The sequence below is a fragment of the Macaca thibetana genome, chromosome 14, assembly GCF_024542745.1.
Source record: "Macaca thibetana thibetana isolate TM-01 chromosome 14, ASM2454274v1, whole genome shotgun sequence".
In the NCBI taxonomy this organism is placed as follows: domain Eukaryota; kingdom Metazoa; phylum Chordata; class Mammalia; order Primates; family Cercopithecidae; genus Macaca; species Macaca thibetana.
In genome coordinates, this window is record NC_065591.1 from 12640267 (window position 1) to 12667105 (window position 26839).

General features: G+C 50.6%; 3 protein-coding genes across 11 annotated transcripts in view; 1 reads left to right on the plus strand and 2 right to left on the minus strand.

Moving 5' to 3' along the window:
* Nucleotides 1–26839, minus strand: part of SDHAF2 (succinate dehydrogenase complex assembly factor 2) — a 183472-nt gene that overhangs the window by 98906 nt on the left and 57727 nt on the right. The window lies entirely within an intron of this gene.
* TKFC (triokinase and FMN cyclase) lies at nucleotides 450–13912 on the minus strand. 7 transcript variants are annotated; one of them, XM_050756920.1, is made up of 19 exons: nucleotides 13799–13912; nucleotides 13017–13136; nucleotides 12390–12501; nucleotides 8971–9160; nucleotides 7939–8049; nucleotides 7680–7861; nucleotides 5951–6029; nucleotides 5553–5642; nucleotides 4968–5002; nucleotides 4805–4889; nucleotides 4619–4708; nucleotides 4004–4120; nucleotides 3486–3605; nucleotides 3188–3325; nucleotides 2110–2216; nucleotides 1797–1900; nucleotides 1619–1652; nucleotides 1417–1506; nucleotides 450–1015 (listed from the first exon to the last, which is right to left on the minus strand). In XM_050756920.1, exons 3-19 carry the CDS (start codon nucleotides 12390–12392, stop codon nucleotides 863–865), a joined length of 1728 nt encoding a protein of 575 aa, XP_050612877.1. In that variant the 5' UTR covers nucleotides 12393–12501; nucleotides 13017–13136; nucleotides 13799–13912; the 3' UTR covers nucleotides 450–862. The 7 variants fall into 7 exon arrangements, with proteins under 7 accessions (XP_050612877.1, XP_050612881.1, XP_050612876.1 ...); XM_050756924.1 differs by having other exon boundaries at nucleotides 13816–13911; XM_050756919.1 differs by having other exon boundaries at nucleotides 13017–13700; nucleotides 13816–13910.
* DDB1 (damage specific DNA binding protein 1) overlaps nucleotides 14125–26839 on the plus strand; it is a 35240-nt gene continuing 22525 nt past the window's right edge. Inside the window, exons 1-10 of one of the 2 annotated variants that reach the window (XM_050756879.1) lie at nucleotides 14125–14220; nucleotides 15439–15587; nucleotides 17073–17189; nucleotides 17568–17789; nucleotides 20258–20372; nucleotides 21766–21863; nucleotides 23333–23491; nucleotides 24660–24743; nucleotides 25339–25455; nucleotides 26056–26158. In XM_050756879.1, the coding sequence (XP_050612836.1) occupies nucleotides 14160–14220; nucleotides 15439–15587; nucleotides 17073–17189; nucleotides 17568–17789; nucleotides 20258–20372; nucleotides 21766–21863; nucleotides 23333–23491; nucleotides 24660–24743; nucleotides 25339–25455; nucleotides 26056–26158 (1225 nt within the window). In that variant the 5' untranslated portion in view covers nucleotides 14125–14159. Of the gene's footprint in view, nucleotides 14221–14263; nucleotides 14494–15438; nucleotides 15588–17072; nucleotides 17190–17567; nucleotides 17790–20257; nucleotides 20373–21765; nucleotides 21864–23332; nucleotides 23492–24659; nucleotides 24744–25338; nucleotides 25456–26055; nucleotides 26159–26839 lie in introns of those variants that run through there. The other variant, XM_050756880.1, reaches the window with a different exon arrangement.

Here is a 26839-nt window from a genome sequence, read left to right on the forward strand (position 1 = left end):
TTTTTTGGTAGAGCCAGGGTTTCACCATGTTGCCCAGGCTGGTCTTGAACTCCTGAGTGTAAGGGATCCCAAAGTGCTGGTATTGCAGGTGTGAGCCACCATGCCCGGCCTGGCTGCATTTTCTGATCTACAACTGAACCTTAGACTATGATGATTTATTTTCCTTCTGGTGTCCCAAATGCCCATTTGACTCCCAAGGAGCCAATGAATTGTTAATTCGATGCTGAGAAAAGCCTACCTACCATTCTTACATGAATCAGGTGTGTGTACTGGAAAGGGGACAGGTCGGGGGTCTCGGTGGAAGCAGCCCAGCTGAGGAGACACTGATTTCGGGGCTCAGGTAATAAAGATCTGCCTGGTAGAAGATGGGTCATGATGCCTGCAGCCAGGGCTGTGGGCCCCTTTGTTTACATGCATGGGAAAAGGTCCCTCAGAGGAGGCAGTGGCTCTCTTGCTTGCATGTATTATAGTTTATTAACTTTCTTTTCCATGCTCATTGGGCTTAAGGTGCAGAAGGCATTTCACAGAGAGTCTTAAAACCAAATTAGGATTGCCAGATAAAGGCTGCACAAGGAAAATGCCTTATCTCTGAAGCCCAGAACTGGCAGGGGAGGGCATGACCCAGGGACTCCACCCTCTCACAAAGGGAAAGGGCATGCTGGAGAGGCATGGGGACCCACTGCAGCTCGCTCTGGGTGCTGTCTGTAGTTCTGGAAGCTTGGTGGAGGATTTCCTGCTCAACTTAGAGGGTGGGCCAATGGAGCCAGGCCAGGGGAAAGTGACGGTTGGAAGGCAGAAGTGACAAAAGCCACCTCAGCACAGCAGTGAGAGGAGCTGAGGCCAAGGGAGGCAGTCACACACCCTAGCTCTGCAAGACCTCCAGGATGGCCCGGAGGATGGCAGCAGCTGCCACTGCCCCGGGGTCTGGCTGCTCCAGCCGTGCTGAGCTGATATAACTGGCTCTTCCGGCTCCAGCTTCCATATTCTTGGTGGCCTCCGCTGCAGCTTCGGCACTCTGGGGGATGGGGTGTGGGAGCAGGTTCAAGGGCAGGCCATCAGCCTCCTCCTTCCTGCCATGGGCAGAACGTCTCTGCCATGCAGCCTGGCCCTGCATGCTCTTGCCCTGGCTCTGCCAGCACCCTCTGCTCTGTCACCAAATGGAAAGTTACCTCTCATCTACTTCCAGCAGGGAAAAGGGTCACCATTCACTGAGGCCCTGTCATCCCAGGCAGTGTGCAGGGCTCTACATATTTCCTTAGCCACATAACCACCTTCTGAGATAGGTGCTCATCTCCATTGTACAGAGAAGGAAACTGTGATCCAGGAAGGTTATTAACTTGCTCAGGGTCACATGGAGACAGGAGTCTGGTGGCTAGAAGCCTGTCTCCCTGGGTGGCTGGGCCCAGCCTCACTCACCTTGACTGCTTTGGTCAGGACTTGCAACAGATCGGCTCCTGGGCTCTTCCAGGCTTGGAGCTCCTGCCCTGCTGCCCACAGAGAATCCAGCTGGACAAGGTGAGGGAGAGGGGGCTGAGCACAGGCCCTGCAACTGAGGGTGCTCTTTAGGGTTTACAGGCTCAAAAGGAGAAAGGTCTAGGGCCACAGCCCGAGTACACACCATAGTCCTGTCCCCTGGGGCAGCCTTTCCATACCTAGCAGGGAGAGAATGAAAGAGGCTCACTATAGGGAACCAAGGGAATCACTCGGAGGGTGGGGCTAGGGCCTGGCGGGGGGCAGATGTCACCAACCACCTCCCCCAGCCCACCCCTGGTCTGATGCACAGGGCCCCGGCTCACTTCTGCATGGCTTCCAGGCCGGCATCCATGGCAGCAGACCAGGCTGGGAGGCTGGTCTTGACCTTGAGGGGCTGGGCAGCCGCAGTCAGGAACAGGCCATAGAGCTGGGGAGGATGAGAACACTGAGCATGTGGTGCTGGCCTGGACCCCAGCCAGCCCAGCCACCTCCCTGTCAGCCCTTCAGCCCCCAGGCACCCACCTACCTCCCTGTCAGCCCTTCAGCCCCCAGGCACCCACCTACCTCCCTGTCAGCCCTTCAGCCCCCAGGCACCCACCTACCTCCCTGTCAGCCCTTCAGCCCCCAGGCACCCACCGCTCCAGATGAGCCTCCCATCTTCTCCAGGAGCAGGACAGACAACTTGGAGAGCAGCTGGGCAGGGCTGGCAGGGGGTGGGCCCTCCTTCAGCCACTCCCGGATTGCTGCAGGCACCGAGAGACGGGGAGGAATTCAGAGACCCTCCCTCCATCTGCCAGACTTCCAGCCAGCACCAATGACGGCTGGAAAAGGCTGACAGGGAGGTGAAATGAAGGCTTCCCAAGATCCCTTTCCACATTCAGTGTGCAGTCTAGAGAGGGGCTGGACTGTAGAACCGAAAGGGGCCTGGGGAGGTGAGGCCTGCCTCAAAGCCCCTCCACCTGACACTGTGTACTCCGCTTCCTGGCTTGGTTTTTTTCTCCTTAGCCCTTTGTGCTAACATCCTCTGTTTTACTGATTTATCTTGTTGACTGTCTTCCACCCAGAACATAGCCATGAGGGCGGTGATTTCTGTCTGCTCTGTTCACTACTGTATCCACAGTTGAGAGCAGTGCCTGCCCCATGGCAGACACCAAATACCTTTTTCTTGAATGAATGATGCTGGACAGTTAAGAGCTTTTCACTGGTCTGGGTAAACTGAGAAAAATAAGGACAACAGAATATGTTTTGCTTGAGTTTTAAGTTATTCACTGTGAAGGATTTCATTTAATTCTAAGATAATAACCTCATACATTTGTGCTGTTAAGAAGGTCACTGTCGGCCAGGTACAGTGGCTTATGCCTGTAATCCCAGCACTTTGGGAGGCCAAGGTGAGCGATGGCTTGAGGTCAGGAGTTAGAGAGCAGCCTGGCCAACATAGCGAACCCTGCCTCCACTAAAAACACAAAAATTAGCCAGGCGTGGCTGCGCACGCCTGTAATCTCAGCTAGTCGGGAGACTGAAGCAGGAGAATTGCTTGAACCCGGCGGGACGGAGGCTGCAGGGAGCCAAGATCACGCCATTGGACACTCCAGCCCGGTGACAGAGTAAGACTCCTTCTTAAAAAAAAAGAAAAGTCCCTGTCTTCAAGGCAACAGGTGGAAGGGGGGCTAGGGTTTTGTGGATGACCTAACTTGGAAAAGTCCCTGGCACCAACCTCTGGCCGCACGGCTGTGGGTGGTGCCACAGTCGCCATCACCAGCAGCCCGGTCCAGGGCATTCAGGTGTTCCTCCAGGCCCAGGAGGGTGCTGCACACCCGTTCCAGCACCAGCGCCATCCGCTTCGAGGCTGAGCCTAGAAAGGGAGGATGGTGAAGAACAGGCCCACCAGGCCCTTCTCACAACCACACTTGACTGGGGTGGGAGATGTGGGTGCCAGGGCCCCTACCCACCCCACTGCATACCCCTGCATCCTTTGGGAAGCCTGTCCCTTCCCCAGAGGCAGGAGTTGGTACCTCCTACAGCAGTGGAATCAAGGGCCTCCTGGGGCTCGGCAGGGGCTACCCGGTTCCGCTTCCGCCCAGTAATGGAGACTGCGGCCACGTTAGGCCAGGCTACTGCAGTGGTTTCAGCATCTAAGAGCAGCAAGATAACTCTCTTAGACATGGCTGTCCAACAGGAATTCAGCAGGGCTTGGACCCCCCCATCCTGGCCCTGGTGGACTGGCTCCCTCAGCAGCCCTGGAGGAAGGGAGTCCACCTCAACAAGCATGGACTGAGTGCCTACTGTGTACAGGGGTATGGAGAGAGGGTCCCTAGGAAAAGGGTCAGGCCTATCTGAGGAGGATCCTAATACCAACTCCTCCTAGTACCAGTGACAGCTGGAGAAGGCTGGAGAAGCCCAGCAAGGTCCTTCTTCACAGGCTGCAGAGCCCTGATTGTCACGGTCAGCCCTGATGGAGTCTCCAAGTCTCCCTGACTCCTTCCAGCTACAAGGAGCCCTGGCTTGGGTGACCCCAGGTTCCAAGTCTCACCTATCAGTTTCAGGAGAGGCTCATCCACCAGCAGGAGGGTGAGAGAAATGCCAGGCATCTCCAGTGCTGACATGAAGGTGCCCACCAGGGCACGGGCAATCTTCACCCCGCGGCCCTCTACAATACCAGAGCATGGCGGTCCAGAAAGGAAAAATGGGCATCAGGGAAAGAAACAAAACAACAGAAAAGCAAGGACCTTGCAAGCTGGGGCACTGAGGTCAGGACGGGGATGGCCTGATTTCCTCCTGGCAGGCATCCCTCAACCCCACAAATGACCATGTTCCCTGGAGGTGTCCCCTACTTCACGGCGGATGAGCAATTACAGGTCTCATTTACTCAGTTCGTGCCAGGTGCTGGGTGCTGTGTGGAGTGCCTTACATATGTTTAATCTCACTGAATCCTCACAACAACGGTATAATGCAGGTACCATTATTATTACCCCAAATTTGCAGACAAGAAAATAAACAGAGGCTCAAGGTATCCAGCAATTAGGTGGCAGAGAGACGATTTAACTCAGACTTATCCGATGCACAGTCCGTGTTCTCTGCCATCACAAGGCCCTCCCTCAGCCCTTTCCAGAGGGCTGCAGGCTCCCCTTCCCAGTGCATGGCTCACCCAGGGAGCGAACGGCAGCATCGGCTATGATGCCCAATTCCAGGAATGACAGGCCACCCAGGTTGTTGACCATCATCACAACTGAAGAGCCTGTGGGTAGACATGACACCCCAGGTGAGACCCTCTGGGCGTCTCCTGCCCAGAGGTGTAGGAAGGGTTGGGAGACGTGGGCGAGAGGCTACCCACCGGGCTGCACAGGCACATGGGACGCATTGGTGGTGTCTGTCATGTGGTCGAGCATGAGTTTCACAATCTCATCAGCAGTTGCCATCTGTCACAGGGAGCCAGGAATGAGCTACATCTGGGAGGCCTTGGCCTTAGGGTGGCCTGCACCAGGGCGACCACTTACCTTTATCCGGCGCACACCAGCTTCCCCGTGGATCCCTGCGGATAGACGTGGTCACTGCTGACCCACTCAGGGCCTGGGGATTTGCTCATCGTTTTTATCAAGGACACACACAGTGCTGGACTCACACAGTAAGTGGGCGGGAGTCGGGGATGGAAAGGGACAGAATAATGAAAAACATGGTCTCTGTTCTCTGGGAGCTCGTGGCTTGGTGGTGGAGACAGATTTAACTGGAGGTAGTCAGGGTGGAAGCACAGGGGAGGAAGCAGAAAGCTTTGCAGCCAGGGGATCTTTGAAGAGCCCTTGAAAGAAGGGTGTATTCTGGCAGGGACAGGAGGACCTGGGAATGGTCGGCAAAGGCAAGGAGGTGGGCAGCGTACAGAGCTCCACATGGCCAGAGCCCTGGGTATAGACGGCAAAGCCGGTAGGAATCAGGTAGGTTGGGCCAGGCTGGGCCTCAAATGCCCAAGTAAAAATGCTAAGACCACCTGGGGAGAGGAGCAGGTTGATGGCTCTCAGGATATACAAGGTGGGCAAAGTCCAGGGCTAAGGGGCAGGCAGGGCTGGGATGGGCGGCCACAAGCTTACCCAGGCCCAGCTCCACCTCATCGGCCGAGAGCTCGAAGGTGGGTTTGGAACCAGGGACGCTGCAGGAGGATAAGCTCACCCCCAGGGTACCTATGAGAAACAAGGCATGAAGGGATGACTGTTCCACTCTCAGCACTGGGCATCAGGAAGGGCGGCAGCAGCATCTCAGAAGCCCTGCCCACAGACACCCTCTTCTCTGGGAAAGCTGCCGGACTCTCCACCTCAGCCATGGTACCCAAGGCCACCAGTCCCCAGGAGCTCCCCCAGGGATACCTTCCCTAGACCCCTGGGAAATAACCTGGGGAGCACCGCTAGGCAGCCAACAGGAACCTGCTCCTCATCCCGGGGATGTCCCAACCTTCCCCACTCTCCTGCCCAACTCCCAGGCCGGCACTCACCCATGGCCTTGGCGACCACGTTCACCCGCTTTGTGATCTCCTCCAGCCCCACACCTGCCTCAGCCAGAGCACCTGCCACCTGCAGCCACACAGAGTTAAAAGCCCCAGCGGGGCGGGTATCACTGTACCACGTGGGGTAGAAGACAGGCAGGGGGTGAGTTTCTTGTTGGGAAGGGGGAACCTCTTACGATTTCCACACTCAACCTGGCCCATCACATTTAGGGCAGAAGAGCAAACTCCCGCCATTCACATTGTACCTGCCAGAAATCTTCAAAAATTCTAGTCTGTTGGAGTCAGAAGAGACTTTACAAATGGGGAAATGGACCCAGAGAGGGGAGGTGACTTGTCCAATGTCACACAGCCAGTGGGTGGCCAGTTTCCCAACTCTAGAGTTCCAGAGTTCTCTCTGCCATAGCCTTGCTATTGTGGGTCACTTTACCCATCTATCCATCCATCCATCCAGTCAATTTTTACCAAGCATCTAGCATATGCTGAAAAGGAAAAAAGGCAACTAAGTCACAGTCCCCACCTTCAAGAACTCACAGCCTGGAGAGAGGCTAGGGAAGCAGACACGCACAGATGGAAAATTTATGTGAGGTGGTAATTACAATTACACTAGGAGGGGCTGCCAGCCAGCTCAGGGTACTGGGGAGATGGAGATCAGGGAGAGCCTTCCAGGTGGGGAGACATCAGAGTTGGGCCTCTGCAGAATGGTAGGAGTTAGCCAGGCCAAAAGGAGGCAGGACAAGAAAAGAATTTTCCAGGCCACAGACACTGCATAAGCAAAGCCAGAGATGACCCACAGCCTGGCAGGTACAGGAGCTGGCGTGAATGGACCGTAAGAGTAAGGCAATGATGGCAGGGTACGGTGGCTCACGCTTGTCATCCCAGCACTTTGGGAGGCCGAGGAGGGCAGATCATTTGAGGTCAGGAGTTCGAGATCAGCCTGGCCAACATGGTAAAACCCCATCTCTACTAAAACTACAAAAATTAGCCGGGCGTGGTGGCAGGCGCCTGTAATCCCAGCTACTGGGGAGGCTGAGGAAGGAGAATCGCTTAAACCTGGGCGGCGGAGACTGCAGTGAGCCAAGATTGCGCCACTGCATTCCAACCTGGGCAACAGAGTAAGACTCTGTCTCAAAAGAAAAATAAATTAAAAAATAAATAAATAAAAGAAAATTTAAAAAGAGGAAGGCAGGGATGATGGGAGATGAAGGTGGGGAGTCAGGGAGCTGGGGTGAGGGCTTGTGTTGATTCCAAGACCCAAGAAGGCTTTCAGTGGATGAACCTAGTCAGATACACATTTTAAAAAGACACCTCTGGCAGTCGTGTGAAGAATGGATGAGCAAGACCAGAAGGCAGGAAGCAGCAGGGGAGCCCAGTGAGGTGGTGGCTGCAGCCATTAGGCATGAGCAGATGACCCCCGAACCAAGGCAAAGCAGGAGGGCAGGGTCTGAGGAGGATGTGTGTTATATACATTTGGGAGTAGAAGCGCCAGAACTGGGCAATTGATTGGGTGTGGAGACGAGAAGGGCACGAGTCTGGGAAAATGCCTGTATCTGGGCTTAGGTAGCTGAGGGGATGGCGGGGCCTTCTGAGATCAGGGAACACTGGAGAAAAAGAAGTAGCTTCTTGGGGAAGGGCTGGAAAGGTCCAGTTACAGGGTGCTGCCAGGCAAGGGAAGGCTGGAAGGGGCTGGCCAGTCTCTGTGTCCCCAGTGGAAGCCTACCTTGTGTATAAGCACCGTGCCACACAGCCCCCGCCGGCCTGCCTTCTTCAGGATGGTGAAGGCGCTGTCATCCCCGATCACCACCATCTCCACCGGGATGCCTTCAGCCCGGGCCTGCTCCCTGGCCAGGCCGAAGTTGAGCCGATCCCCAGTGTAGTTCTTCACGATGAGGAGGGTCCCCACTGCGGGAGCAGCCGGCAGGGCTCAGCACCCTTACTGTGCCCTCCCCGCCGCAGCCCCTCCTGCATGCCAGGCTTACCTGTGCCAGCCTGGGCCACTGCCCTGATGGCTGCCAGGATGCTGCCCACTGCTGGGGAGGTGAATACGGCTCCTGCGATGACCCCGGTCAGCATCCCCTTCCCTATGAAACCTGGAGGTGGAAGGGGTAGAGTGAGCATGGCAGGTGGGACTTGCGCCTATAGTCACTGGGGCTTCCCATGCTCCGGGGGTCATGGTTTGGTGAGCCCTACTGTGTGCTTGGTGCTCAAAGATCCCCCAGGTCTTCAAATGGCTGACTCCTTCTTAGGAGGCACCTTAGAGAGGCCTTCTGCGACCTCCCAGCCTGAAGCAGTCACCAACTCCCTCCCCAGGGACTCACTGTTCCTTTGCCCTGTTTTACTGTCTATACTAAGTCACTTAGCACCCTTTGAAATGATCTCATTTCCTTTCGTGTTTACCTGGCTATTGTCTATCTCCCCTAAGTAGAATAAAAGCTCCACGAGGGCAGGGACCTTGCCTGTCTGCTTCATTGCTGTATCCCTAGTGCCCAGTACAGTGCCAGGTACACAATGGGCTCATGAGTGTTTGCCAAATGAATGGATTTTGCTGAAGGAAGACAGGAAGGGGACAAATGATGCGCATCCTAGTCCCTGCCCTCCAGCAGCCCTGAAGGAGAGTTCGCATCCCTGGCTCCAGGTGTGGGACACGGCAGGTGGGAATTCAGAAGAGGGGCGCTGCTCTAGGCTGGAAGAGTCAGGAAGCCTTCACGGAAGAGGGGGTGGGTCTGCTGGGCCTGGAGGGTCCAGAAGATTCATGGACTCACCAACTCTCAGAGCTAGAAGGACTTGAGGGATTGTTTGGCCCAACTTCATAGTTTTGTAGATGTCGAAACAGATTCAGAGAGGCCGTGATGGGCCCCTGATCCCAGCCGGAGGGAGTGGGAGAGTGGGAAGCGGCCCCAGTTCCTGACTCTGGGTTGGGCTCCGTCCTGCACCTCGTGGCAGCACTGAGGATCTCACAGGAGGCCCTGTCCACTCCACCAGTACCCCCTGCCCCACCCCAGGGTACTCACCAGCATGGGCAGGCTCATGGCCAGAGCCCCCACCCGACAGCAGTGCCACCCGGCCCTTGAGGCTGTCCAGGTCAGAACGGAGGGCCACGCGGTGGCCCTGCAGGAGCTGCAGGTTGGGGTTGCAGGCCACCAGGCCAGCAAGGGCGTCATCAGCACAGCCAGCCACCGAGTTCACCAGCTTCTTGGAGGTCTGCAGGGGAGGAGTGAGAAGGATGTCAGAGTGTGGTCAGCACAGACACCCCCATCCTGCCCAGCCACACTGCTGTTGTGTAGACCCCTCTCCTGCATCCACCTACAAACTCCAGGAGCGCAGGACTTCCTTGAGTTGGGTGACAGGTGGGTATTTCTGTGAGTTTTCAATAATGTGTGACTTTCTATTCAGTACCTAATTTATGAAGTGTCTTGCACCATACCTTCAATTTATTCTGAAAAAATGGCTGCAATACAAAGAAAATGGGGGAGTTGTTGTCTGCAGTGTAAAATATTTTAATAAAACTGGGGCCCAACACCTTCTTCTGTCAAAAGGAAGAAAAGCCCCAGGCTGAGGCTCCAATGCTGGGGGAGGAGCTGAGCAGGTTTCACAGCCACCGCTGCTCCCTGGTGCTCCAATGTGGGACAAACATTTCCCCAGCCTCTTGGCATGCCAGGCCCAGCGCTAGACAGTGTGTAGAGATAACAGCCCAGGTGCGGTGGCTCATGACTGTAATCCCAGCACTTTGGGAGGCTGAGGCAGGCAGATCGCTTGAGCCCAAGACTTTGAGACTGGCCTAGGCAACATGAGACTCCATCTCTACAAAAAATATGAAAAATGATCCAGGCATAGTGGTGCATGCCTAGAGTCCCACTACTGGGAATGCTGAGGTGGGAGGATCGCTTGAACCTGGGAGGTCATGGCTGCAGTGAGCTGTCATCGTGCCACTGCACTCCAGCCTGGGTGAGAGTGAGACTCCATCTCAGAAATAAAAAAAGAGATAACAACGCTATTCCTGCCCTCAGGGGAAACACAGCAGAGGTCACAACCATGTGTGGTAGGCACCGCTATGCGAGGAGAGCACGTGCACCATGGGAGCATGGAGGAGGGGCCGCAGCCTCCTGAGGGGCCTGGAGGTCTCTGTGAAGGATAAGCAGGACCGGGGTAGGCAAAAGGGGGCAGGAGGTATCGGGGGAGGGAAAAGGGAGGCTCTTCCAGCCAGAGGGGGAGCATAAGCCAAGGCCTGGATGAGTGAATAGTGTGGTGGTGCCAGGAAGCATGGTTGACCAGCAGGGAGGGGTGAGGAGGAGAGGGCTGGCCACAGGCAGCCTCAGGAGGGGTTGTGGGCAGGCTGGTGGAGGGTTGCAGAGCAGCACCACCAGGCTTGGCTGAGTGGATACGGGGTGCAGACAGAAGTGAGTAGCGTGGGGGCCAGAATGGGGCATGGCTTGAGCTCTGCTGTTACAGGGACTTGGGTTCAAATCCCACTTCTGCCTCTGATTAGCTGCCGGAACTCAGGGAAAATAACATCGTTGTTGGGAGCTATAATTCTTCCTCTGTAAAATAGGGATTTACTAGAACAGAGTATATGCCCGTGATATAGTGGAAACTCAATCACAGGAAGCGACTCCCTTTTTCAAACAGGCTGTGAAAAGCCTGAACAAGGGCTGTAGCCCCTGGTTTTGTCCTGAAGACAGAGACTGGGGCGCAACCTGGACTCAGAGGGCTGGGCTCCCACCGCCACCTGGTGGCCCAGTGGGAACCTGCAGCTGAGCCAGGGCCTGGCAAGGTGAACTTCTGGCTGTGGCTTCTTCCTGATCCGGCTAGCACCAGCTCCTTTGTACAAAATTTGGCTCTGCTGCCTCCCTGCCAACCTGTCCTGCACCCAGCTAGGGCCAGGGCTAAGCCACCTGCTTCAGAGTAGCCTAGGTCTGTAGGGAGCGAGAAGAAGAATAAGATTGGTTCCATTTGCCGAGCAGTGACTAAGCGCCAGGCTCAGTTCTAAGTGTTTTTGAGCATGTCTCATTTAATCTTCCCAACAAGCCGGATGTGGTAGCTCATGCCTGTAATCCCAGCACTTTGGAAGGCCGAGGTGGGCGGATTACCTGAGGTTGGGAGTTCAAGACCAGCCTGACCAACATGGAGAAACCCCATTTCTACTAAAAATACAAAGTTAGCTGGGCGTGGTGGTGCATGGCTGTAATTCCAGCAACTCAGGAGGCTGAGGCAGGAGAATCACTTGAACCTGGGAGGCAGAGGATGCGGTGAGCCAAGACTGCGCCATTGCACTCCAGCCTGGGCAACAAGAGCAAAACTCCGTCTCAAAAAACAAAAAAACAAAAACCAAAAACAAACTTCCCAACAACCCTATGGAGGAAAGATGAGCCCAGTGAGGCAACTGAGGCACAGTTAAACGATTTTGCCCAAGGTCACACAGCCAGCAGGTGTCCAGGTCTGCCTGGCTCCAAAGCTGGTTCACTTTTGGCCATATCATGCTGCTTTCTCGAGGGGCTGGAGGGAGGTGGAGGGTGACGGAGGTGGAGGGTGACAGAGGTTGCCCTAGAAAGGGCATGGGCTTGTGGCTCTCAGAGCCTATCAGGGACTGGAACATACAATGAAGTTGTGAGTTGGCCTCACTCCAAGCCCAGCCTCCAGCACCACTACCCTCCAAGAAAGTGGCCTGCTCCCCATCTTGATAATCTGTCTTGCCTGAGATTTTCAACAATCCCTCTGCCAGAGCCAGAGGAGGGTTTAGGGACCAGTGCTATCCCTGGTTTCAGTGGCCTGAGAGGATGGAAAAGGAAAGGAAGTCAGGTGAGGCCTCCAGGACTCTGCTTGATCAACACCACACAACCACTAGAGGTAGGCCTTAATTTGCCTTGTAATGCAGATGAAGAAAAAGAGGCTCAGAGAGGTCAAATCTTCTGCAAAAGGTCATGCAGCTGGTCAGTGGCAGGCTGAAATTTGAATCCAGATATGTTCAAGGCTTGTTTTGATTCAAATCAGTGGGCCTGGAGCAAAGCCCAGGGACATGGCCAGCCTCCCACACTGTAGATCCCAGCTCCAGACCGGCCCACATAAGCCCCAAGGTTAGGAACAGTCACATGATCATTCTTCATGGTTCCTTCTGTGACTGGTACAGTATCTATTACAGAGCAGGTAACTGTTACTGTTTCACTTTGAATGCAAGACCCAGATAGGGGGCACAAGGGCTCTGAAGGGACTCAAGAGGCTGCAGCCCCAGGCCTGGCTGGGACCAGTGGCCTCCAGGAAATGAAGAAAAGCAGGGATCAGGCCCTGGGAGAGAGGACCCTCTCTCTTCACCTGTGAGCCTCAGGAGGCAGCAGCATCTCTCAGTCAAGGTGTAAGAAGCTCTAGCATGCCCAAGGCTGGGATCCTGCTTTGAGACCATGCTGCCATTCCCCTACCCCGGCCCTGTATGACTCACCATGGTGGGGAGGCTCTGAAACAGGCTTAGTTCACACCGTTGCACTGAACTGCTGGAGGATGGACAATCTTGTGCTACCCGGGTCTGAGTACAGTGGAGGCAGCAGCAGCACCTGCAGGAGTGGGTAATGGTACAAGCTGCAGAAGGCACTCACAGCCGACTGGCACAATCACGCTTAAGCGCCCTAGTAATTAGGGAGCTGCCCCAGACTTCGGTCCAAGTCCAAACTCTAGTACGTGGGCTACGGATGGAGAAGAGTGTGGGGTTGACCAAGGTTCACGCCTGCACTTGGCTGCCAGAAGACAGATCAATCCATGTCAAGCACAGGGCTGCCTTTATGCCCAGGAACAGCACCCACTTCATCACTAAAGAACAGTGATCCTCAGAATAACTGTCTTTTACACGGGCATCACATGCAGTGAAAAAGTTAACAAAGCTCTTCACACGCTTGCCCTCACTGTCCTTGGCACCAAAAGGGCAGGGAATGGGGGGAGCTAGCCAGGTTTGTGACCCATTTTACTTCTGGCAAACAGACTCAGAGAGCTCTAGGGACCTGTCCAAGGTCATACAGGTAGGAGCCAGGATCTAAATCCATGTCTAGTTTTTCTACCAGGAGTGTGTGTTTACTACTGATAATTCCGTGCCTCCAAAGTCAGGCAGAGTCTCTGCTGTGGCAAGGGCAAGACGTAAACCACGATGACGTTCTAGCTTTCCTCAGTTCAGCCTGGTTCAGCCGCGTGTTGGCCTCTGTGTGGGTGCACAATAGGAAGAATCAACATAGCTCTGCCTCAGCCTACTTGGGGTTGGGGGGAGGGTCTTAGGTAAACCAATTCCTCCCTAAGCCTCAGCTTCCCCATCTGTAAAATGGGGGTTGGCTCCTCTCTGGCATTCTGCTAGTGTGCCAAGCTATGTGGTTCTCCTCTTGTTCCCGGGGAGCCTGTTTGATGTGGGGCACCCTGGAGGCTGCAGGGCTGACTGCCCTCCTGGCTCATTAAGGTTCCCTACGGAGAAATGTTGGTTTTGTGTTTGAGGTTCGAATTTGTAGAGTAATAGGGGCACCAATCACGTTGGGCAAGCAGACCAGTGGGCCTTTCGAAGTCTGAAGAATCAACGCGCAAAAGGGAGGAGGTGAGCCGGTGGTCGTTCTAACGTCAGGCGAGGGCACCAGCTGGATCTGGAGGAACTGAGAGAGTGAAAGGAAGGCAGGCAAGGTTCTAGTCTGGGATGTGCACGAATAGCGGTCGTCTCCCTTCCCTCTCTAGGCCTCCGCAGTCCTTCCCGTTCCAAAAGGAGGAACAGCCCCGAGGGCTCCTGGAGCAACGGAAGAAAGAGGACTGGATGCGGGGAAGGGCAAAGGGCGCAGAACGGGGTGGGGAGTCCGCGGGCGAGCTCCGAGGACACTGGCGCACCTCCCCCGCCAGCTCACAGCCGCATCCGCCACCTCCGAAGGCTCCGCGACTTCCCGGGGACCCCCAGTGGTGAGCTCTCATCCGGGTCCTGCGGGCGCTGGCGGAAAGAGGCGAGGCGGCGCCTCCGGGGGCGGGGCCTCCTTCGGTTGGCGGCCTCGGGCTTCGGGAGTCCTCCAAGAGGCCAGGTGAGGCCGTCCCGTGATGCCCCGCGCCCCGGCCGCTCTGGCCTGCAACGTGTCTCTGGGGCGGAGGCAGCGGCAGTGGAGTTCGCTGCGCGCTGTTGGGGGCCACCTGTCTCTTCGCTTGTGTCCGTCTCTCTAGTGTCGCGCTCGCGTCCCGACGAGCCGCTCTAAGCCTCGACATGTCGTACAACTACGTGGTAACGGCCCAGAAGCCCACCGCCGTGAACGGCTGCGTGACCGGTGAGGCTGCTGGGGCCGGAGACCCCGGCGAGAGAGGGAGCTGGGGGGAGCCGCGGCCTAGGGAGGCCCGCGGTCCCCGGGGCGGCCGGGCAGGAGTCGGCTCGGCTAATGGAAGGCCCTGGCGGCCGAGGAACCTCGCCAACCCCGCGACCTCGAAAGAGCCGTCCCAGTACGCGTTTTTTGGGGCTTGGAAGCCGCTCTCGAGGGTCCCCTTTCGTCCTGGGGAGGTCACTCGGCCTCGAGGACAGGGCGGGCCCAGTGAGACAGAGGAGTGTGAGTTGGTTGTGCGGTGTTATTTGGCCCGGAAGATTGGCCTCCTGTGGCCGGGAAAGGGGGAGGTGGTAATGGCGACTTTGGGGTCAGGATTTTCCTGTGGGGATGTCTGGGGGGCCCAGGAGGTGGAGGGATGTGAGGAATGCCCGCATTATCCTACAGAGGGAGAGGAGCCCTCTTCAGGCTAACCCCTTTGCCTGGGGCAGTTGTTTACATGAGGGCCGTGCTAGAGAAGAGGGTTTGGTTTGCCTGGCCCAGTGCTGGGTTTTCCTTATTGACGATGCGCTTGGACTGTTAAGGACACCGAAGTCCAGAACCCGGGAAGAGTCCTCTTAACCCACATTCTCAGCTGAATATGCCGACCCCAAGCTTGCATGTTTATATACACCCTAATCACGATTCCAAAACAAAGCTGTTTTTCAGAGTTGGAGGTAGCTGAGTGTGGATGGGGGTATTGGTAGACTACCAGGAGGGCAGGGAGTGTGGACAAAACAGTGTTTTCGTGTAAAGCTCGGGGACTTTTCATTTGACTTGGTCTGTCAGATAAAAGTTTTGTGAGACTTTAGATGAACACTGGAAGAAATGAACACTTTCTCCGGCATTCTCAATTAGAGCCTGCCACTGTAACTGTAATAGGAAGAGTAAAATTTGAGGGACGAGAGCCATGAGAAGGGATTACGAAGTCATTGTCAGTTGGAGGACACACGGCTCTTAGGTCCAGTCCAGTTTTCTTAGTCTGATTAGGAAAGTAGCTTTGTTGAATGCATGAACTGAGACTCTTTGAGGTGCCGGGTATGATAAGAAGGGGAGTAGTACCTGGAGGGAGTTGAAGTATGTGAAGTAAATGAGAATTTTGGAGGTATTTAGGCATAAGTTATAGGATTATTTTGAAGGGATGGGAGGCCCTTCCCCTGAGTTCAAAAGTTAGACGGTCTGTTCTTTCAGGACACTTTACTTCAGCCGAAGACTTAAACCTGTTGATTGCCAAAAACACGAGATTAGAGATTTATGTGGTCACTGCCGAGGGGCTTCGGCCCGTCAAAGAGGTGGGCATGTACGGGAAGATTGCGGTCATGGAGCTTTTCAGGCCCAAGGTAAGTGTTGCAGTTGGGACAAGCAGTGGAGGGAGAACTGTTGGTTGTAGGTTGTTTTATGTTATTTTTGTTTATTTATTTCTTTTGAAACGGGTGTCTCACAGTGTTGCCCAGGATGTCTTGAACTCCTGGGCTCAAGCAATCCCTTCTGCTTCAGCCTCTGGAGTAGAGTAGCTGAGGGATTGTAGGCATGCGCCACCGTGCCTGGGCTGTGTTACATTGTTTTGCGAATTCTTGGGATGGGTGGAATATACCTTAGGAGAGAAACTCTCTTCTCTTTTTTCTCTTTGGATGGCAAATTTCAGTATGTACTCTTGACCAAGCTTTCTAGAAGTAAAAGGAGAGATTAGGGAAACATTTATGAAGTTGACTTATTTAGGAGACAGAAATTAAAGCAGTTTGTTTCAGAGGATAGGTTACAGAGTGGGGCAGTCCTGGCTTCATTCCTTGTTAATTCTGACTTTAGGTGTCACTTGAGGCACCTTTCAGATCAAGTCCCCTAGGTTATTTTGAAGATGAAATGATTCGGTAACACAGGGCCTATCATATAGCAAGCATTTAAAGTTATGTTAACAATTACCAGGCTGGATGTGGTGGCTCACGCCTGTAACCCCAGCACTTTGGGAGGCCAAGGTGGGTGGATCACCTGAGGTCAGGAGTTCGAGACCAGCCTGGCCAACATGGTGAAACCCTGTCTCTACTAAAAATACAAAAGTTAGCCAGATGTGATGGCATGCGCCTGTAATCCCAGCTACTTGGCAGGCTGAGGCACGAGAATTGCTTGAACCCAGGAGGCGGAGGTTGCAGTGAGCGGAGATGGTGCCCATTGCACTCCAGCCTGGGTGACAGAATGAGACTCCGTCTCAAAAAAAAAAAAAAAAAAAAAACCAACAACAACAAAAAAACAATTACCATCAGTATTTTTATTATTTTAGTGCAAATGTATTCACCCAAATCACCACTACATTCCTTTATGATGTCCTAACTGAATCTGGCAAGAAAGCAGTGGGTTCAGAATTTTAATTATAACCCTTTGAACAAAACAGTAATTTTTTGGAGTCTGTGTTAAATAAGTAAGACTTTGTTGATCCATTTTAGCTTCCGTTGTTATTCCCACATTTTTTTTTTCTCTTTCTTCAAATACTTGGAGAGGAGTGGAGGAGGCATTACATTCGTGTTTCAGAATTTGAATGGGATGATTGAGATTAGTTTGAGATTGAAATAGATGAAGACTTTGTATATAGAACAGAGAGATGGAGAATAATGAAAGTGAGAAATAGATGTTTACCAGCTTCAGTTCTGGCTTTTTGTACGTGCCCTTAGGGTGTATGTGTACCTAGTGTGGGTTACAAGCTCACCATATATTTTCTCTTTAGGGAGAGAAGAATTTGGAAAATTCTTAAAGAATTTGGTGTGCTTAAAGACTAGACAGGTTGTTCCTGTTTTAAAAAGAATCTCTTTTGATAGCATAACATTGGTTTCCAGGGGGAGAGCAAGGACCTGCTGTTTATCTTGACAGCGAAGTACAATGCCTGCATCCTGGAGTATAAGCAGAGTGGCGAGAGCATTGACATCATTACACGAGCCCATGGCAATGTCCAGGTGAGGTGGCTGCTTTAGGCTGACAAAAGTTTTCTAAGTAGGACTGTCATGATTCATGGAAAAAAATTAAAATGCTGGGGGCAGCTCGCTATTTGATCAGAGAAACGAGGAGAAGACACTATGGGTTTGAGCTTTTTGGAGAAAAGACTCCTTTAGTTCACTCAAGGCCCAAGGGACAGAGCAATAATTCATTCATTGAGATTCAGTGTTTCGTGAAAAAGACATGCACTGACATTGGGTCTCCAACTATTTGGCCTATCAAATAGATCCATTAGTTTTACTTCCTCTCCTAAAGTTTTTCTTTGCAAGTAGTGCCCAGTGTCTTCTGTTGCTCTGTGGATGTTGAGGTTCTTCCCTAATCCCAATTTTGTTTCTCAGGACCGCATTGGCCGCCCCTCGGAGACCGGCATTATTGGCATCATTGACCCTGAGTGCCGGATGATTGGCCTGCGTCTCTATGATGGCCTTTTCAAGGTTATTCCACTAGATCGCGATAATAAAGAACTCAAGGCCTTCAACATCCGCCTGGAGGAGCTGCATGTCATTGATGTCAAGTTCCTATATGGTTGCCAAGCACCTACTATTTGCTTTGTCTACCAGGTACTGGATCGGGAGGAGAGGGGGAGAAACTGTGAGGCTGATGTGATAGGAGTTGTTTTTGCTAACTGGAATATCTGGGTTTGGTAGGCTAGAGAGAAGTGTTTACTGTGTTTGTCCTGAAATGTTTTGAACAACACAATTAATATGGGTCAGACTTTTGTTGCTTCTTGAGTGCAGTAGTGCTTATTGTGGAGGCAGCAAGCTCTCTGGGGCTTGTAGCAGGTTTTAATCCTGAGATTACACTCTGGTTGTGGGCCTTGGGAGATTTCACAGGATGACCTAGTTTATACTTTGATTCTCTTACTGGAATGCTAGGGGATTATTAAAATTTAGCTGTCGAGAAGTTACCTAGATCTTGCCTTTGTATTAAGTAAAGAGAAATTGTTTGGGTGATGCTTTATATGTGTTTTTTAAGAAGAGGTTTACATTTTGTCCAGCAATCACTTGTGATTTGCTGGCTTGTTTTTATTTTATTTTATTATTATTTTTTTGAGACAGAGTCTCACTCTGTCGCCCAGGCCAGAGTGCGATGGCCTGATCTTGGCTCACTGCAACCTCTGCCTCCTGGGTTCAAGCGATTCTCCTGCCTCAGCCTCCTGAGTAGCTGGAATTACAGGTGCATGCCACCATGCCCAGCTAATTTTTGTGTTTTTAGTAGAGACGGGGTTTCACCATGTTGGCCAGAATGGTCACGAACTCATGACCTCATGACCCTCCTGCCTCGACCTCCCAAAGTGCTGGGATTACAGACATGAGCACCCGGCAACTTGCTGGCTCTTCTATTTTAGTCTGTGCCTAAAACTTTAGCAGAGCTGATCCTGGGCAGCTGTTCTCTGGTCCAGATCTGTTAAGCGGGGGTGGGGTGGTAGAGCACCAGGCTAACATGCCAGTATCTTGGTAAAATCTCAGCCCTTTAACAAAAGGCCATGCAGCCTTAAGATCAGTTCATTTGTGTGTGGCTGAATGAGTGACGGAAAGAGATGATAGTCTAGTCCCACATAGAGTGTGTGGGCACGTAGACAGCTTGATGGCCTTGTTAAGTGTTGGAAGTGCTGATATCTTTTTGTATATTTCTTAGTGTTACTGTAGTTCTGAGGCTATTGGAATAAGGCCCAATTGAATAAGGTTGAAACCAAGAGATTTTGTTTGATCTTACCAAGTATGAGTTAAAATAAAAACTTAGAATTTCTCTCTGTTTAGTTTTGTAAATATTAGGTCATTAGAACTTTGATGTTGTTGATTATTCAAGGTTGGTTGTTCTCAGCTTCAGGGCTGCCAGTTGTGATCAGATCTTCATTTCTGCATGTGTGTCTCAGAGGCCCAAATCCACACTTGAACTTTTTGCGAAGCTGTGTCATAACCCTACTCATTGATGGGAAAATGTTTTCATCAGCCAAAAATTACTATCTCCTGTTTTATGCCAAAAATTCAATTTGACAAATATTTAGTTGCTTAATGCTATGTGAAAGGTATTCCTGCTTCAGGAGCTATAACAGTGACTAAGATGTGATCCCTGCCCTGAAACACATTGCTGAATTCTTTCCATAACTTCTTTGTTGAAGCCGTCTTCCACTGGCTGAGTGTAGCTTTCTTCCCGTCCCTGCTCTTTAGCATCTTAAAGGTGACCTTGGCAGTCCCAGGACTGACATGAGTCATAATTCAGAAAAAGGAGGGGAAGATGATGTTGACAATGGCAGGACTGAAAGGTTTCACTTAACAGAGCAATCAATTGTGTTCTCTACTGTTACTCCATCAGAATGCTTTTGAGAATTGTATCAATTTTAAAAAATCTCATAGGTATAGCTTATCAATGCGTTTTGTAAATTTCTTGAGGCTAAGGAACACACACAGGCACACACACAGTATCTTTTTCTTTTTTTTTTTTTTTCTGAGATGGAGTCTTGCTCTGTTGCCTAGGCTGGAGTGCAGTGGTGCCATCTTGGCTTATTGCAACCTTTGCCTCCTGGGTTCAAGCGATTCTCCCGCCTCAGCCACCCGAGTAGCTGGGATGGTAGGTGTGCGCCACCACGCAGGGCTAATTTTTGTATTTTTAGTAGAGACGGGGTTTTGCCATGTTGGCCAGGCTGGTCTTGAATTCCTGACCTCAGGTGATCCACCCACCTCAGCCTTCCAAAGTTCTGGGATTACAGGCATGAGCCACTGTGCCTGGCACACAGTATCTCTTATAGTACCTAGTGCAGTGTGACAAGTTCATTTTTCTAATTCTTTAAACCTTTCTTGGTTGGTTGAATTGTTAGGAATGGTAGATCTCAGATGCTGCAGTCTACCTAGGAATTAATCCCAGGCTCAGCTGGTGATTGTCAGTGTACTGATGGATGAGGGTGGGAGGGCTGACGTGACGGGACTGTCAGATGCTGGGTGGTGGTAGCTTGTCCCTTTCAGCACCTCTCTTTAGCCCAAGGCTTACCCTTCCTAAGGGCTAACCATTTCACCTTTCCCCCACCCAGGACCCTCAGGGGCGGCATGTAAAAACCTATGAGGTGTCTCTCCGAGAGAAGGAATTCAATAAGGGCCCTTGGAAACAGGAAAATGTCGAAGCTGAAGCTTCCATGGTGATTGCAGGTTGGTTGGGGGTTTAGGAAATATGCCTCCACCCGGGTCTAGGCTAGTTCCCTGTTCTTGTTCCCTCTCTCACCTTCTCTGCCCTTCGTTTTGGCGCTCAGTATTATTGAAGGTGTGCATTGTTTACCACACCTTTATGTCTGCTTTCTCTAAATTGTGCTTTGTTTTTTTCTGTCTTTGAGATTTTCTTTTTTTTTTTTTTTTTTTTTTTTTTTTTGAGACAGAGTCTTGCTCTGTCGCCCAGGCTGGGGTGCAGTGGCCAGATCTCAGCTCACTGCAAGCTCCGCCTCCCGGGTTTAGACCATTCTCCTGCCTCAGCCTCCCGAGTAGCTGGGACTACAGGCGCTTGCCACCTCGCCCGGCTAGTTTTTTGTATTTTTTAGTAGAGACGGGGTTTCACCGTGTTAGCCAGGATGGTCTCGATCTCCTGACCTCGTGATCCGCCCGTCTCGGCCTCCCAAAGTGCTGGGATTACAGGCTTGAGCCACCGCGCCCGGCCTGTCTTTGAGATTTTCTGTTTTTCATTCCTCCCCCCAAAAGTATAACTTCTGTTTTACTTGGGTGGAGGGATTGACTGTAAAACACTGAGATTGATTTGCACAGTGGCGTATGGAAATGAGTCTCATTATTTTATTGCTGGGCATAACATTTAAAATTGAAAGGAAGCCAGGATCTATAGTCCCAGCTACTCAAGAGGCTGAGTTGGGAGGCTCATTTGAGCTTAGGAGTTTGAGTTTAGCCTGGGCAGCATAATGAGACCCCATCTCTTTAAAAAACAAAAAAACAAAAAACCAAAAGGGAGCAATAGCGCTTATCTGATTTCTTTACCTCATAGATGAGGAAACAGGGCCAGAGGGACCTGCCCATGTCTGTCCATGATCTAGCCTGGGCTAGAATCCAGGCCTCTTCACTCCTTGTCCTAACTCTGCCCTTACATTATGTTTGTCTCACTCAGTAGGGAAGTTTTAAAACTCTTAAGAGAAGACTGGCTCTTCTAAATGGTGGCCCTGATAATGGGGGGAAGTTAAGCTAAGGAACAAGAGTAGAGACCAGGAAAAAAAAAGTAAAAGCTTTTACTTGGAAAGGATTAGAAGTTGAGAAGAAAAATGGGGGAGAATGCATGGGAAAGAACATGGAGAAGACTTCCCACCCATAGGAATAGTCAAATACCAGAAGAGTGGCAGTAAAAATATTACCGGGATTAGATAATGGCCAGTCAACAAATTCTAAGAATCTCCGTAAAGGCTATCATGTTCCCTGGGTTTTGATGTCCTTTTTAAAATAATGATGATCTTAAAGTTTGTCTTGGGGCTAACTAGACCTGTGCTCTTGCCAGTCCTGGCTTGGCAGACCCAGAGTGCTGAGCGTTCTAATTTTGCTGTCTTTCCTGCAGTCCCAGAGCCCTTTGGGGGGGCCATCATCATTGGACAGGAGTCAATCACTTATCACAATGGTGACAAATACCTGGCTATTGCCCCTCCTATCATCAAGGTGAGCAGCAGTCCTCTACCTTTTTTTCCTTTCATCTTTCCTTGTCCTCACCTTGCTCCTCCCTTTCTCTCGTGTGTCAAAAGGAGATTCACAGATGCCTGTTACACGATTTTCTGTTTATACAAGATACTGCGTTGGCCTTTGGGAACAGGGAAAGAGATTAGCCTGGATTTGCTTACAGAGAGCTTGGTTGCTAGCTTAGATAAATGATAATCGAAACAGGCTTCCCCTTTTCATTGACTGGGGCACCTTTTTTTTGTCAAAGAGACAGGGTCTTACTCTGTCGCTTAGGCTGGAGAGCTAGAATGCAGTGACATGATTGTAGCTCACTGTAGCCTTGAACTCCTGGGCTCAAGTGATCCTCTTGTCTCAGCCTCTCGAGTAACTAGAATTACAGGCATGAACTACCACATGGGGCAACTTTAAGAAGGGAAAATTTTGGCAATTCCTTCCTTTTTTTTTTGAGATGGAGTTTTGCTCTTGTTGCCCAGGCTGGAGTGCAATAGCACGATCTCGGCTCACCGCAACCTCTGCTTCCCAGGTTCAAGCGATTCTCCTGCCTCAGCCTCCCTAGTACCTGGGATTACAGGCATGTGCCACCACGCATGGCTAATTTTGTATTTTTAGTAGAGATGGGGTTTCTCCATGTTGGTCAGGCTGGTCTCAAACTCCCGACCGCAGGTGATCCACCGCCTCGGCCTCCCAAAGTGCCGGGATTACAGGCATGAGCCACTGTGCCTGGCCATAATATTGGCAATTTCTGTTGCATGTAATGTTTTCAGGGCTCAAATCATATAAAGTAATATATTGATAAATTATAAAGGCTAAAAAAGTCAAAAATTTCACGGACTTAGAATATCAAGTTGTAAAAATTAAGCCTTAAAAGTTTCATTTTACTTACTTTTTGAGAAAAAAGAACAAAATCTAGCTGGCTACAGTGGCAAGTGCCTGCAGTCCTAGCCACTTGAGCGGATGGCTTGAGTCCAGGAGTTAGGCTGCAGTGCACCGTGATCATGCCTGTGAATAGCCACTGTACTTTAGCCTGGGTGACATAGCGAGACCCTGTCTCTAAAAAAGAACAAAATCTGTGGTAGCATTGCCACAGTGGTAGGGGGTAATTAGTGGTATTAAGAATAAATAACTACATTTGTAATAGCATGCATAGTTCAGTGAATTTTGGCAGCAGCTTCCTATTCTGTGTATTTCTATTTTCCTGCAGAATGACGACATATCAGTAAACATATAAGATATATTGATGGAGCTCCTCAGAAAATTATCTTCAAAATAAAAAAGCTCCCCATTTTGTATTAATGGGGAATAGGATCTATCCTCATTTTCATGTAATGTTATCTGAGCGATTTGTCTGCCGGTAAAATGGCTGGGTTTGGTAAAGGGAGTGGTCCAGTAGGGTTTGTTTTCTGGTGTGGAAGATGCTGAATATCTAATGACTGTTTCCTCCCCATTGGCAGCAAAGCACGATTGTGTGCCACAATCGAGTGGACCCTAATGGCTCAAGATACCTGCTGGGAGACATGGAAGGCCGGCTCTTCATGCTGCTTTTGGAGAAGGAGGAACAGATGGATGGTACCGTCACGCTCAAGGATCTCCGTGTAGAACTCCTTGGAGAGGTAGAACTTGTTCTCCCTGTTGCTCTACAATATTCTCTTAGGTTCCTAAAGATCCCAAGTGTGTGGTCCCACACCTCAACTCTGGGAATTATGTTACTTAACACCTAACAACAAACTGTTGTTCTTGCTGTGGAAGTTGACTATTGAATGAGTTAGGTATTGGAGAATCTCACAGGATCCTGTGAGAATCTACCCAAGCTGCCCGTGAGAAAAGGAAAAGAAAGGGAAACAAAAGGATATAATCTGGAATTAAATATCAATCTAGCTGGTTTTGGTGGCTCACACCTGTGATCCCAGCACTTTGGGAGGCCGAGTCAGGCTGATTGTATGAGCCCCAGGAGTTCGAGATTAGCCTGGTCAATATGGCAAAACGCCATCTCTACAAAAAGTACAGAAATTAGCTGGGTATGGTGGTGTGTGCCTGTATTCCCATCTACTTGGGAGGCTGAGGTGGGAGGATTACCTTAGCCTGGGGAGGTCAAGGTTGCAGTCAGTGAGCCAGGATTGTACCACTGCACTCCAGCCTGGGTGACAGCGAGACCCTGTCTCGAAAAAAAAAAATTGCTGATTTCAGTTCTGGGAGGAGGTTCCCAAAAAGTTTAATATTAATACTTAGAGCCGGGCGCGGTAGCTCGCGCCTGTAATCCCAGCACTTTGGGAGGCCGAGGTGGGCGGATCACGAGGTCAGGAGATCGAGACCATCCTGGCTAACACGGTGAAACCCTGTCTCTACTAAAAAAATACAAAAATTAAAAAATTAGCCAGGCATGGTGGCGGGCACTTATAGTCCCAGCTACTCGGGAGGCTGAGGCAGGAGAATGGCATGAACCTGGAAGGCGGAGCTTGCAGTGAGCAAGATAGCGCAACTGCACTCCAGCCTGGCTAATGGAGTGAGACTCTGTCTCAAAAAAAAAAAGTATCTTTTGGAGCAGGAATATGCAAGACAAATGATAGATTTTTCTGAGTGTAGGGATGCAACAGATGAAGAATCACAAACTTCAGAGATTTAGAAATGTTTGCTTAGTGTGACCTGGGAATTTGAAACAGAACTGTCCTGAATTATGGCTGCAGTTGGGAGTTTTCTCAGCAGATGTCTGAGATGTGGGTAGTATCTGGATCCCATGTGGAGTCCATTCTCATTTCTTTCACGTTGCTTACTTTCTTCCAGACCTCTATTGCTGAGTGCTTGACATACCTTGATAATGGTGTTGTGTTTGTCGGGTCTCGCCTGGGTGACTCCCAGCTTGTGAAGGTGAGAAGACACTTGTTTCTGGTTTCTTTTTCGCTGTCCTCACTGTTTCTTCATCAAATTTCTCCTATGTTTGGTGCCTCTCAGAATCTCTCCATTTTATCCACATCCCTACTGTCCAGCTTTCTACTTGGTTAATTTAACATCCTACCTTTGACCAGCTCTTTGTCTTTGTGGTTCATTCAGCAAATTTGCCGGGCAAGGTGCTAGGTGCTGTGGATACATTGACGAGTAAGACCCAGCTCCTACCTTCAAACAGGTTATAGTTTAATGTAATGGACTTCTAGAATATGAAAACTTCGGACCTTCTCTGCAGGAAAATGCATGCAAACATTTTACATTAATTTTCAAACATTCACTTCTTCTCTGAAATCCATCCATGGACTCTAGGTCAGCCATCCTTGGCTGATTAATGGGTCACCTGTAAGACAACCATATTCCTTAGTCAACAATCCCCTTCTGGAATCATCCCTTGGAACACGAGAATGGCAGATCTAGAAACTAGTTATTGAGAGTTTCTTTTGGACAATAACCATCTCTTTTGGGTAGGTCTGTTAGGGTGTTCTAGGACTAACATAACATTGTTCTTTCTTCTTAGCTCAACGTTGACAGTAATGAACAAGGCTCCTATGTAGTGGCCATGGAAACATTTACTAACTTAGGACCCATTGTGGATATGTGCGTGGTGGACCTGGAGAGGCAGGGGCAGGGGCAGGTAAGGGCCATTCTGAAAGTGGATAGTTGGTATATGCCCACTCAAACTGTGTCCTCCTAGCTATACTTATCTAGAATGGGGAGGGTGCAGTGAAAATACTTTTAAGAGCCGCCTCATGAATCCGAATGATATAAGGATAACTACTGTTTATTGAGTGCCTATCTTGGTCTGCCAGGCACTTTATATATATTATCTCTAATTATACAAGTACCCTAGATAGGGATTTTTGGCCATCTCAGAAGTGAGGAAAATTAGTGCTGAGAAAGATTAAGTAACTTTTTCCAAAGTCACCTAACTTAGTAAGTGGCAGGTGTATATAACTCCAGATCCTTTGCTCATTCCAGTAAACTAGGTCCCAGGGATCTAAGCAAGCTTGCTAGGAGCAGTGGTAGAAGCTTTTTGCTTCCTGCACTAGGATGTCCTGTCTGCTCCGTAAATTTGAAAAGCTTTGGAAATCAACCTCTGCCAAGTCTGCATTCTCAAACCAGCCCCACAATAAAGGTTCTTGGATTTAGGTATACCGTGTTTGCTTTCTGGGCATCAGTATGACTGGCCCAGTATCTTGAGGGGGTTCTTTAGAAATGTTTTCTCTGCTTGCAGCTGGTCACTTGCTCTGGGGCTTTCAAGGAAGGTTCCTTGCGGATCATCCGGAATGGAATTGGAATCCACGAGCATGCCAGCATTGACTTACCAGGCATCAAAGGTAGCTTTTTTGGTGAACACAGGATGCAGATCTTATATGAGGGACTTTGGCCTTGTTATATGTTGTGAAGGTGTTTTGGTGAGAGCCAGAGGAAAGCAAATCAAATGAAGAGTGAAGGTCATAACAACAGATCAGAAGCTTAAACATACCTGAAAGTATAAAAGTAAACTTTAAAAAAAAATGCTACTAATCAAAATTGGTAGTAGAATAGAGGACAGGGGATTAAAAGATTATAAATTAAATTTAATGTTTTTATGAGGGAACTGGTAGAATTCATAAAGAAAGAGACAGGATATTTTATGAAGATATATGTATAAATGTAACTTCTTTTTTTTTTTTTTTTTTTGAGACGGAGTCTTGCTCTGTCGCCCAGGCTAGAGCGCAGTGACCAGATCTCGGCTCACTGCAAGCTCCGCCTCCCGGGTTCCCGCCATTCTCCTGCCTCAGCCTCCCGAGTAGCTGGGACTACAGGCGCCCGCCACCTCGCCCGGCTAGTTTTTTGTATTTTTTAGTGGAGACAGGGTTTCACCGTGTTAGCCAGGATGGTCTCGATCTCCTGACCTCGTGATCCACCCGTCTCGGCCTCCCAAAGTGCTGGGATTACAGGCTTGAGCCACCGCGCCCGGCTGTAACTTCTAGATAAAAAATATAAATCTTCCTAAATTCCAGGAGAATTTTAAT

Coding starts and splice junctions, on each gene's coding strand:
- TKFC (XM_050756917.1), bottom strand. Junction 5,003..5,552: donor TGAGGTGGAGCTGGGCCTGG/GTAAGCTTGTGG, acceptor GTCTATCCGCAG/GGATCCACGGGGAAGCTGGT. Junction 4,890..4,967: donor CTGGTGTGCGCCGGATAAAG/GTAAGTGGTCGC, acceptor TCCCTGTGACAG/ATGGCAACTGCTGATGAGAT.